The sequence below is a fragment of the Emydura macquarii genome, unplaced genomic scaffold, assembly GCF_026122565.2.
Source record: "Emydura macquarii macquarii isolate MOO-44397 ecotype Brisbane River unplaced genomic scaffold, CSIRO-AGI_Emac_v2 contig_1363, whole genome shotgun sequence".
NCBI lineage: Eukaryota > Metazoa > Chordata > Testudines > Chelidae > Emydura > Emydura macquarii.
This window is the reverse complement of record NW_027131500.1, coordinates 2,488,650-2,501,006: the sequence shown is the minus strand read 5'-3', so window position 1 is coordinate 2,501,006 and position 12,357 is coordinate 2,488,650. Positions and strand designations below refer to the sequence as shown.

At 39.6% G+C, this 12,357-nt stretch overlaps 1 protein-coding gene across 2 annotated transcripts in view; it reads left to right on the top strand.

Moving 5' to 3' along the window:
- Positions 1-12,357, top strand: part of WWC2 (WW and C2 domain containing 2) — a 143,941-nt gene that overhangs the window by 119,146 nt on the left and 12,438 nt on the right. For both annotated transcript variants that reach the window (XM_067551683.1, XM_067551684.1), the window contains exons 13-20: positions 348-428; positions 513-599; positions 2,145-2,337; positions 5,172-5,336; positions 6,150-6,271; positions 7,246-7,447; positions 9,191-9,355; positions 11,493-11,585. In XM_067551683.1, the coding sequence (XP_067407784.1) occupies positions 348-428; positions 513-599; positions 2,145-2,337; positions 5,172-5,336; positions 6,150-6,271; positions 7,246-7,447; positions 9,191-9,355; positions 11,493-11,585 (1,108 nt within the window). The remainder of the gene's footprint in view (positions 1-347; positions 429-512; positions 600-2,144; positions 2,338-5,171; positions 5,337-6,149; positions 6,272-7,245; positions 7,448-9,190; positions 9,356-11,492; positions 11,586-12,357) is intronic.

Below are 12,357 nucleotides of genomic sequence, written 5' to 3'. Positions count from 1 at the left end.
TGTTCCTCCATCTCTTTGGTTCCCAGGACATTATTTCTCTATATCCCTGAATCCATCTATTGTGCATAGCTGGTCACCATTGTTGCACTCATATCTACTAGTCTGACCACTTTAAACAGCTGACCCTGAGGCCTTTCCTAACTCAAACCCTGAGGTAGCTGGTCGTAAAACCTATGCCATTGTAGTATAAACACTGAAATTCTCCGTTGTGTTACTGACAGGTGGTTCGGTTAAATCTGTCTGTTGGGAGGCTTACGAGTTTGGGGTTTTTTTGTATTCTGTGATAATTGAAAGTTAACTCTGATTTTCTTACCCTTGTATCAAATTTATTTACTTATCTGCTTTAGACCAAATGAAACTGAAGATGCTGTATATAGTGAAGATGACACAACTACTCTAGAGGCTGCCCAAGTGCAAATAGGACTTAGGTAAGTAATAAGCAAATGGGAAACACCTATTCATATTTAGAAGCTTGTGGCAAACTGCCTCACATTGGCTTCTTATCTTTACAGATATGACCGAAACAATTCAAGTTTTGTGATAATTGTAGTGCAGCTCAGAAATCTTCATGCCTTCTCTGTCCCCTTTGGTTCCAGAGTGTAAGTAAAATAATCATTGACCAGTAGTGCTGAAGTATACATTGCATACATTGCCCGCTCGTTACGTCACTGCCACCCCCCCCACAATGGGGAGGGAAGTGGGGGAGAGTGGGAAATGGGCCTGCAAACCCCCCGCTGCTGCCACCGACAGGGAGCGCAAATACAAATAGTGGCCCCCGGACACCCAAGGTATGCCACTGACCATAGCTTGTTAGAAATGAAAGAATTTTTAAAATCTAATATTCTTGTTGATATTTGTAAGCACTTTATATCTCTTAGGTTGCACAATGACAATCAATTAAGTCTATTTCACTTTCATGCACTTAATACTGTCATGTTTGAAACATGCCAGGGGAATGTGCATTTGTGGAAAAAACCACCTGTTTTCATTGGTATCTTTTTAAATAAAATTTTGTGAAACTACTGCTATTGGTGGTAGGTTTTATGAGATCTTGCTTCCACAATCTGGAATTTGATAATCAGTTGTCACTGTCCTTTGAAGTCTTCAAAGTCTTCAGCAGTAGAAAGTTGACACATCTATGACCTGATACAGTCAATAAAAGCAGATACTTGGGAATCATAGTTAAATGTCTTCCATATAGAAAATAAGTCCAAGGCGGTTGATAATGAGGTGAAGCTAGATAAAGTCAGAAGATGCATAAAAGATGAGGGTTAAGGAAAGATCACTGGAATACTTGATGCACATGTAAAGGCAGGATTCAAATTGAGGAACCCCAGCTTCTTGGCCAACGTGTTCAAGAAGGGCACAGAGACTATTGAACTTAGGCTACGTCTACACGTGGAGATAGGCGTGTGTTTCTAAATATTAACATATTAATCTCCTTCAAGTACTGCTTCTGATCTTTCCTAGCTGTTTTCTTTCTCTTTATTAGTTTTCCATTTGTCCATTGTTCCTTTTTTCAGAATTACAAGGTACAATGAGTTTCACCATGCTACTGAAGTCAATTCTAAGTGTTTAACTTTTCTCTCTTAATTTTCCAACTCTCTCTGCTCCAAAAGGATCTTTCAACTTTCTAGTATTTCTTGTTTCCATTAGGATAATGTATTCCACTTTCTGTGACATGATCTTCAGCGTCTCTCACTTAATACTAAAGCAAAGGATTCATTTGGATAGAGTCAGCAATACCTACCTCATCTGTCATTACCTTCCCAAGGCACAGAAATACCTTTTTGGGAAATGGCTGTGCAAAGGGACAGGTGGGAAGTTAAATTTATCAGCCCCCCTTTCTCCTTCCTCCCAACTGAATTGTTGCCTGTCCATGTCCTTGGCATGCACTTTTCCTTCAAACCTTGTGGTCAGTTCCCTCTACAGTGGAAGGCTGATTGTGCTGATTCACTTTTCCTCTCAGCAGCTGGCATGTGTTAAGCATAGTGCACCTGCGGCTGAGCATGAGACAGTTACAGGGGTAAAATGTTAAGAAGCCATTAATTTTGGATTTTGTGAATTATCTTAAATTGTAATCATGCCTACATAGTAGGTGCTATTTGGTATACATGTAAATCATTTTATTTTGTTCCCTTCAGGTATTTTAGGGTAGCAGTACTTCCATCCTCAGTTGATATCAGCTGTCTGTTCCGCACTAAAGTCCATCCTGCTATGGAAACCATTTTATTCAATGAGATCTTTAGAGTAGCCATTTCCCAAGAAGCTTTGCAGCAGAAGACGTTGAGAGTAGATGTCTGTTCTGTCAGTAAAACTCGACGGGAAGAATGCCTGGTATGCACTTTTTTAATTAGCTTTGCATGCATTTGTTTGTTTTTTAACCTCCTACTGGTGAATATGACTTCCAGAATTCTGCAACACTCCCAAAAGAATTCTGCACCACATCTTAGTTGTCTCAATAGCACTGATGATTAAATTTCTTTGCAATTTCACATATATACAATAGAGTGTCAGATGGAGACAGTTTTAAAAGTTCTGTCTTACCATGATATTTCACAATGACACTTTCTGGCCACACAATTTTAGCCTTTTCCCCTGCAAATGGATGTATAGCACACACACACACACACACACAGATCATGAATAACTTCATCTAAATTTCATTGACATTACATCAGTGTAAAACTGATGCAAGTCAAAGCAGAATTGAGTCTACAAAGTATACCATACAATATGTAAAATAAAGTGATGCAAACTTGTGTTGTAACAAAACACTGCCTGGAATTGCAAAGTAAAGTAATCTTTTGTACAACCCCATAGATTGCATTAAAATTCATGTTTTGAGGCCAGTATACTTCATTGAAATAATCTGTGACATTAACAATCCGGGATAGACTGTGACATTACCTATTTATTCTGGCGTCTGACGTCATTAACTATGTCATCATCACATAATTAATAACTTGCTTCCATTACCATTAATCATACACAAATGACAAAAGGAAATGCTCATTCCAGGACACTGTTGTGGGGAGAAGATCATTGTTTTATTTTCAAGTCTTTCCCTAATTTGTATTTGTTCTCACTTACCATTACCACATACTGTTGCCCAGTAGCAGTCGTGAGATCTTGATAAACATGAGGCACACTGTTGAATAATCAGGATCTCTTTAAAATATAAACTGATTATACCTAGGGCATGTTGCTCAACAGGCCTCTGAAAGTCCCTGGTGTATAGCCTGGATTTCTTGTTTATGAAAAGTCATCTTCTCTTGCGAGGAGGATGAACTAAATCCAGCTGTATTTTGCTTCTGGGATTACTTTAGCCAGGGATCTCTTGTGCCGTCTTGCATACATCTATAACGTTTGGATACGTTTACTGAGTATCAAAACTTGTGGGAATGTAGTATCTAATGGTTCATGGTTTTTTTAGTTATATAATACTTTAGAATCATTTTTAGTACTACCTAAATCATGTAGACTTTATAGTTTGCATTAAAATTCAAATAACAGAGTAAAAAACACTTTTTAAAAGATGCTACTTATAATCCCATCATCTCTGTTGTACTTTCACTCAGTCACTTAAACAGAAATTTTCTGAGATTTACCACTTCGTTAAGCAGATTGTTGTACTATTTTAAGCTCCGTTGTCACACCTTTTAAAGGATTATGTGTGATTTTATTTAGCTACAGTACTTTTTAAACAAAAAATCCTGTTTTTAAGTATAGCCCTGTCTCTTGGCTAGTACATTTCTGTTTGGCTTCCCTATGCACCAAGAGTCTAACTAATAGCAAAATGGAACATAAATGATTTCACCTTTTATTATAATATTCTAAAGGGATGCAGGAAACAGAATCTGGTGAAGTTCATGGATTTCAGCCACGACTGAACTTAATGTTTGTGAAAGGTGCCAGCCTATTTGAATCCTGTTTGAAACAACAAAAAATTATGGGGGACAAAGAATGGGAAAAATAGGGTGCTGGACACAGGGCCAAAATGAAAGACGGGCAGAGGGTGGATGGACACAAGCAGAGAACCCTGAACAATGGTTTTAGTTCTGAGTCGTCGTCCAAGGAGTCAGTGGCCACTGCCCAGAGGAACTCTGTCCAGATATATGAGACAAATAGGGTCCACAGGTATGCCCCACATTTGTAAAGAACTTGCCCTTGAGCTTCCTCCTCCGGGACCAATGGATGGTTATCTTGGCCAACCTTAGGAGGAGGTTGATGAGATGACCCTGTAACTTTGTGCAACTATAGTCAGGAATGCATAAAAGAAAAGATGTGGGGACAAGTGCAGCTGGAACCTCAGCAGGAAGATTTGGAGGAGCCAGAAGTGGGGCTGCAAGCTAGTGCATTCCAGGTAGATGCGCACCAGGGTCTCCTTCACTGCAGAAGGGACACATGTCAGGGGTGTCAGTAAACTGTGCCAACTATGCACCCTGTCTGACAGCCATGGGCCCTGAAATCCTCGATTTAAGCTACAGAACGGAGGGCTTAAATCTCCAAGGTGTAGCCCTGGTTGTTACCCTGCAAATTTCCCCCATAGTGCTCAGCCTGTGAGCCTCATCCACCCTCACCTAAAGACCTCCCTTCCCTGAATGAAAAGTTAACTTAATCTACACCACTATTCACTCTTCTTCTACTTTGCTGATACTGCCAGGAAGGTTCCAATTCGTATTGGTGGTTATGGGTGATTTTTGTGATGGAGCAACTGTCTATTGAGAAGTGGACTGAGACCAACCAGAGTGTCTTTCATATGGTTGGCAGTGTGGCTTTGTCTCTCCAGAACCCAAGCTGTTGGAGTTCACTGCAGAGTGCACAAACAATCGTTCGCAATTTAATCTATAGAATACCAATGAAGCATTTTGGGGAGGGGCGCAGGGGTCTCTTTTTTGTAACAGGTGTAAATGCTCAGCTTGTTGTGTGGTTTTGTTTTTAAGAGTATATGCAATATCGAGTAGCTTGCACGTACTTCCATTTGTTCTTTAAACTCTGTTTCATCACTGGAAAAAACAATGCTTTTTGAGCTGTAAAACACTCAGAAATACTTGTCAAGTTTGTGGTGCACTTTCTACAATGAAAAATACTGTAGAATGAATGCTTAGCTCTCATAAAGGAAAAATGACTAATTTAAACTGTTTCCTTCCCTCTGTCATTCCATGCAGGCTGGAACTCAGATCAGCCTCGCAGATTTATCGCTTTCTAATGAGACTTACACTCTGTGGTATAATCTGCTGCCCTGCAAGCAAATTCCTGGCAAAAAGAACAAGGAGCCAAATGAGGAATCTGTATTTTTGCCATACAAGCAATTATCAGGCTCATTGGACTTGGTGAGCAGTGTGTGGGCTATTCTAGCAAAAGCAAGAAAAGGCATTGACCCCCTCCTCCCCGACCGTAGTCAGGCAATTGCACTAATGTTATATGCTCCATATAACTGCAGTCCTTGCTCATTGACTTTACTAGGGCCTAGGGTCCCAATCCTGCCAGCACTCATCATGCACATGCTTAACTTGACTACTGTGTGACTAGTCCCATACGGAGTTGTGAATATTAACCAAATGCATCAGTGTTTGTAGAATCTGGGCCTTACGATGGATTACAGGATTGGGTCCCAACCCTCCTTAACTTCCCTGTTTAGTTAATTTGGTTTCTTATTTTCATCTGTGTATTTTGGAAACAGCTTTGTTTTTATTCTTTTCATTCTCATCTTAAAATATTTTCATTGTGTTTAAAAATACTCTCTTTATGCAAATTGTACCTTAATCATTCCAACTAAAACAAACTTTTTTGCTTTGTGCTTGCTTCACAAGAACAGCATCAGACATGTGATTTGAAGAAATGATCTTTTCGTCCTATTTAGGCAATACTATCATCATCCCTCATTAAAGAAGAAATATACTTTATGGTATCACCCTATTAGAATATTTAAATCTACTTTTGGATGTTTTCACACAACTAATTAATATGTAGCATGTCTGGAATTCTGATCCCTGACATCAGCTTCCATACTTTGCCTTTTTATTATCACTTAGTCACATTTTCCTGGTATAAGGGAATGCCAGGGAAACACAGCTCTTGTAAGCATTGTCATTTCTTACCTAATGTACCATGTCTACTTTCATCCTCTTTATTTACACCATCAGGATGCTGTCTCAGCTCTGCTAGAGAGGACATCTGCTGAGTTGGAAGCCGTAGAGCAAGAACTGGTGGAAGAAGAGGAGGAGGAGGAGCAGGAGCAGGAGCAGAGGGGTGCTGAAGAAGACTGGTAAAGCTGTTCTTTCCATTAACTCTCATTGTAGGCTTAGGAAAAGTGCTTTACCTCTCAGGAAAAAAAATAGTTTCTCTGCAGGGAAATTCATTCTCTTCACTTAAGTTTGCAAAATATACTGAAAGTTCTAATTCCCCCTCCCACCCCCCGCAGCCCCACCTCTCTGTATAATCCTCTCAGTTCTTCCTCACTGCCAGTGTCCCAAAATGTCACAGCACAAATGCTATTTGTCCCATCTTATTGCATTCCATACAACCCATTATCTTTAATGAGTAATTAGTAGGATTTAGAGCGAGGGGGCTGCCGCATGTCATAATCAGGGTATGTCCTGTTCATTCTTGTTCTGAGGTTGTGAATTTTCTCCATGGGCGGGACATGTTCTCTTGCTAAATTATGGTATCTTGTGAAAATTAAGGAACAACCTTTCCCAGTATGGCTTTTCTGTCAGGGCGTAGGGAAGTTTTAATAAGGCTTTTTCATAGCATTAAATTTCTCTTGTGTATTTATCACCAGAGCAACATGTTGCTTTCAGATTTAGTATGCTTTGTTAAAATGTTCTCAAAGATGAATTGTAACAGAGCTTTCCGTTTTTCTTGCAACACATAATTAAAAGTGCATTCATATGAGTGATTTGGAAGCATTTGGTGAGACTATAATTTTGTTCTTATCAAAATAACTTGTTGATGATAATACACCTCTTGTACAAGGTGTAGGACTTGGGCGAAAGGTAGTCAATTTTTTATCAAGGTCCAAATTTCTTGATCAAGGTGTAGTCAAGGTTCAGACTCCAGAGAAAATAATAAGAATGATAATAAGTAAATAAAAAGATTTCAGGATCCATTCAAAGCGTCTGGTGGTTTGGATTTGGCCCATGGTCCACCTATTGACTACCCTGATTTAGGCATTCCAGTACTTCTCTCTTGTGGGTCTTGTCAGTTCCAGGATAACATGGGTTACTTTTGTTCTTGCAGGTTAGAAATGCTAGCAGAGGCATCAGATGAAATTGTGGATGAAGAGGAGGATGGAGTTAAATTGGCAGAGGAAGCTGGATATACAGACAACCTGAGATTATGCACTGATACAGCAGAGACAGATGAAAACAAGGGTGGGGAAGAAAGTGACCATGTTGATGATGCCCCTGGCAATCAACTAGCTGCTGTAGTACCAACACTGGTGAATATTTTAGATTGTGCTTCCCTAAATGGTTTGAAGACACCATTTAGTCTTATTAAATATTTATTTGCTTCTTTTCCCAGGAGTATGCCATGATGGTATATCAGGTTTGAAAGCTTAAAGTTTGTCATGACATTTATTATAGCAATTGTTTGTACAGTAAGTTTGAGCAAAATCAGATTGGTCATTTTTGAGTTATGCAAGCGTGAGCGTCTCCCATTCATTTGAGTTGAAAATTTTGCATGCTTTTAACTCAAAAACAACTACCTTAAAACTCCAGTTTCCACTGGTCTCTATTGAGTAAGGAAAAAAATCAAGTTGGAAGAAAATCAGTTTAGTAGCTTTAAGGCAGCGATACTCAGACTGAGGCTTTCAGTTGCAAGTGGCTCTTTAATGTGTCTCCTGCAGCTCTTTGCAGCACGATATTAAAACACGGTGTGATTGACATAGTAAATAATGAATTCACACTAATGTAACTCTTATGGCTAATGTTGGTCGCTAATTTGGATTCTGAATTACCCAGTTCTGAGTATCCCTGCTTTAAGGGTTATGAATGTTATATTTTGCTTATGTATTGGACAATTTCGTCTTTCATTTTTTCTTATTTTTCTTTAAAATTGTGCTTCCAAAAAAAAATTTAAAAAATTAAGGTCTCTGAAGTTAGTGCAGGAAAGTTAGGCATAAATCTTCCTTCTGAACATATGAAAATGGAAAAGTTCAATATCTGGTCTAGTGCCTCATTGGGGGTTGTAATTAGCTGTCAGTTAGTGGAGGAAGTGGCCAAATGGACCAAGGGTCCTCTTGGTACCAGGCTGGCAGGCACAGATCATGGCCCTGAGTTAGCAAGATACTTAAGCACGTGCCTAGGACAACTCACGTGTTTAAAGTTAGACACATGCTTAAGTAGTTTTCTCAATCGTGCCCTAAAGTTGAGAAGTTAAGAAGGCCTGCATTCAGCAATGAGTCGGAGGCATAGCAGCAGGTGGCAGTGCAATAGCTGATTGTAATACTGATTGAAATGTGATCTACTAGTGCCAAATTCTCCTATCGTTGCTGGGCTGCCGGTTAGGACATAGTCTGATATGTATGGACAACTAGATAAGTGAAAACTTCAAAGAACAATCAACTTTGCCATAGAAAAAGGAGAAAAGATGCCTAAATACATACTTCAGTGGGCACAGTAAATAAAGTTGGGTCTAATTAATATTGTGTGAATATTAGCTGATTGGGAAGCCCCCGTTCAGGTTAGTGAGGTTTGCAGATTAGCAGTTGCCATGGGGTGCGCAAGGAAGAACAGCAGCAGTAAGTGATGTAGCCCTGTTTCAGGGTGTTTGTTGCAGGGAGGGAGTCGAGGGGCAATATGAAATTCCCAGTTAGTCCTTTTGCCACGTGGTATCACCCTTCTCAGTCCTGCCCCCAGCACAGCATCAGAGCCTCGCTGTGCAGCTGTAAACTGCAAACCCAAACCTTTGTTCTGAGTACAGACTTTCAGGACAGTGGTTTACAGATTAGTGAGGCCCCTGCTGTAGAAGCTTTATATGAAAGTGGCAATTTTATTGGGCACATAGAGAGGTTTTTCTTATATTGCTGCACATAGTTGTGAGTAAGATTCTTTGCTTTCAGTGATTGAATTTAAACTTAAATAGTTTTGGGACAGTAGAAAACAGTGCTTGCAAGGTATACTGGGGGGGAAAGGAGGTTGTCTGTGTGTATGTATTTTTTAGTATAAATTCCTCTTGACAGGTTGATAAAGAGACTAACACTGAGGAAGCAGTTAATGAGAATATGGCAGTCCGACCCAAGGACAGAGCCAGCTTGAGCTCCAGGCAGCGTCCCTTTGTCAGGAACAGCATGATAGTGCGCTCGCAAACCTTCTCTCCAGGAGAGCGGAACCAGTACATCTGTAGGGTAAGAGGAAAAGCACTCTCACTGAAACGCTATTAACTAAAGAGTCATTTAATTCCTTGGCAATAGCACGTTAGTAGCAATGAGCCGTGTACTGAGAAAACCCACTTTTCACCTGCAAGAGTCTAAACCATGCTTTTTGTGGATTTTCAAAAGAACATACTGATACACAGTGGAACTGGCTTACAATGAAGTCCTCTGTTGTCCCAAAGCACTTTTATTATGGATGAAAAGCAACCCTTTGCAGAGGGCTTGTATGAAGTGTCTTGTGTTGGCCTTCTGCAAAAGGATGGGTTTCCCGGTATAAACAGCAGTAATTCACACATAGCAATGCTCTAAAATAGTCTGGCATCTCTGATCTGTTGAAAATGTGTTAGAATAAAGTTCACGATAAGCAAACACCGCATTAGCATTTTTTAGTAACGTACAGAGTAAGAGCAACATAGTGTGGAAAGAGCTTAACCACTTTGGTTTCAATCAATTTTTTAATCTTACCGTGATTTCAAATTGGATAGTATTTTTAACATCTACGTGATGCAGTTCTGAAACCCTGCTTCAGCTGTGTCCCTGAGCTTCGCCTTGGGCATTAGTCTCCAATTTGGTTCTGACAGTCTCCCTTTGAACAGTGGTAAAATGGAGACTACCCTAGTTTATCAGCAATTGGTATAAGTGTTGGGTACTTAAACATTTGTTTTATGATCTAAGAAGTGATCACAAGCTCTGTTACACAAATTTTAATTTAAAAAAATACTGAATGGTTTTTTAAAATTTGGTGTTTGCTTTGATCCCAATATGGCTTCAGTGACAAGTATGTATCTGTTTTTGTCAGCATTTTAATTCCTTACCAATTCCACTGCTCAGTTGGTCAGAAATATCCTGGTTAAAAAATGAAAATAATTGGTATCAAAGTACTTAGCGGTATGTTCCATTTATCCTTTCACAAGGTGCATCTCCTGTGAAATTACCTTTCACTTCCTCTTGCCCTCACTAAGCATATTAGGTACCATAGAATAGTCTGCTCTACAGACTTTCACAAGTTTGGATAACTTTTTGGCTGACTCCAGGGCCCACTGTCTGCTGTTTAACCCTTGCACATTGAGATCTTGTTTATACTAGCAAACCTGCAGCCCTAATGATCTTGTTACTTGTGCAGCTCCTCCAGATAAAGTAATGATGGTTGGTGTGATGTAGAGAGGGCCCTGACGGTTTTAGCTACTCCTATGTAAACCTGGGCATTGCAGTATGAACACCTGAACTTTCACGCGTCCTACCAGCAGTGGAGCTGAACTGGTGGTGAATTATGGCTATGAAGTTTGCTAGTATAGACGTAACCAGACTGTGAAACAAAGGTATCTTGCAGCATATCAAAGTGTGACTGTGGCAGGGCCAGGACACAGAGATTGTGACTTGCCAAAGGTCTTACATGATTTTAATTTCACCAAAATCGATAACTGATGCAGCAGTAAATTTAAAGCCATGAGAAATCCTCTATCATCTGTGTATCATCATTATGAAGTGACTGTCATGTGCTCTGAGAATGTGATTGACTAAGCCAGTGTTCGGCACAACTCCTGTGTGGGAGGCATATAAGATTGATAAGCTAAGGTGAGTGGGCATCTAACAGTACACGGGGAAGAACGGGATTTCATTTTTCTGAAAGGGGGTCTTGGCTTTCCAAAGTTTGGGAAATGGAGGTTTCAGCTAAGAAATTCAGTTGCCGACCTACTGGCTGAATAATCGTTTTGCTTCCAAGTAAAAACTGCTGACCTGTCTTGATGTGTGTGGTGGGATGTTTATATTCATGTTATAGAACCTCTGATATTGGCAGTGTAAATTGAAGAACAGAGGTTGGGTAAAATTACCTAATGTTATCCTTCACCATCACTAAGTAGCCTACTTAAGGTAGGTTTCAGTATGTGGCTTCAGCTTGCTTTCGTGCAGTAAATATCGCTGTACTCTTTAAGAAGCTAACCCTGTACATTTGTTTTATCTGACTGAGACACATTATTGAACCCCAAGAATGCCCCCCATGCACATCAACAGCCTTAAGTTTTTCTAAATGCTTCTAACATACAAACAAAACAAGTGTTAAAATGTACAGCTGTTTTATATCATAGTGTTTAAATGCATATTTTGACAGCTGAATCGAAGTGACAGTGACAGCTCAACACTGGCCAAAAAGTCTCTCTTTGTGAGAAATGCCACAGAACGACGGAGCTTGAGAGTTAAAAGGGTATGTGTGGTCTCACCTGAGCGGTGATCCAAGTATTTGCTGCTTTTTTCCATTTCATTTTAAACTATCAGCTCGATTTTAGGCATCTGGCATCTATATAGAGTGATCTCAGCAACTCTTTGAAATACCCAGACTCCCTGGGACCCCATATCCAAATCTTGACACAACTATGACTTGGCCCATCATCTTTCCAAAGCAGATAAACTGAGTTTCATTAACTGTGTCTGGGTCCTTCGAATGAGACCTTTAGCAACAAAATTGTCTCTGCTATGGATACATAGTAATGTTCCCATGGCATTTGTTGTGAGATTAGGGGTTTGTCCTGATACCCTGGGGCAGAACTGCACCTCCCTCACTATTAGGATGTGTGCCAGATAGTTGCCATCCTCGTATTTAGAGTTAGTTGTTTGAGATGCTGTACAGTATATTAAGGTCATTGGGATACTTCAATAATGACACACTATTTAAATATAAAATCATATATTATGCATGTGTGTATATATATGTACTGTATACATAAAAGACACACAGACAGCATTCATCCTAAACATACTTTTGGTGGAAGGGTTGGAAAAATCCCAAACTTTCAAAGATTCAACAGTACTTAAATGTTCTCTTTAAATTAATTTCCTATCCTCCAAGAACTTTGGTGAGTAATGAAGGAGTTTGACAGAGAAAAGAATATTATGACATTATATAAAAAGAATGAGCACTCTCACCTAGGTATAGTGTCCATTTTTGGTTATCAGGCTTCAGAGATACAACAAAGATT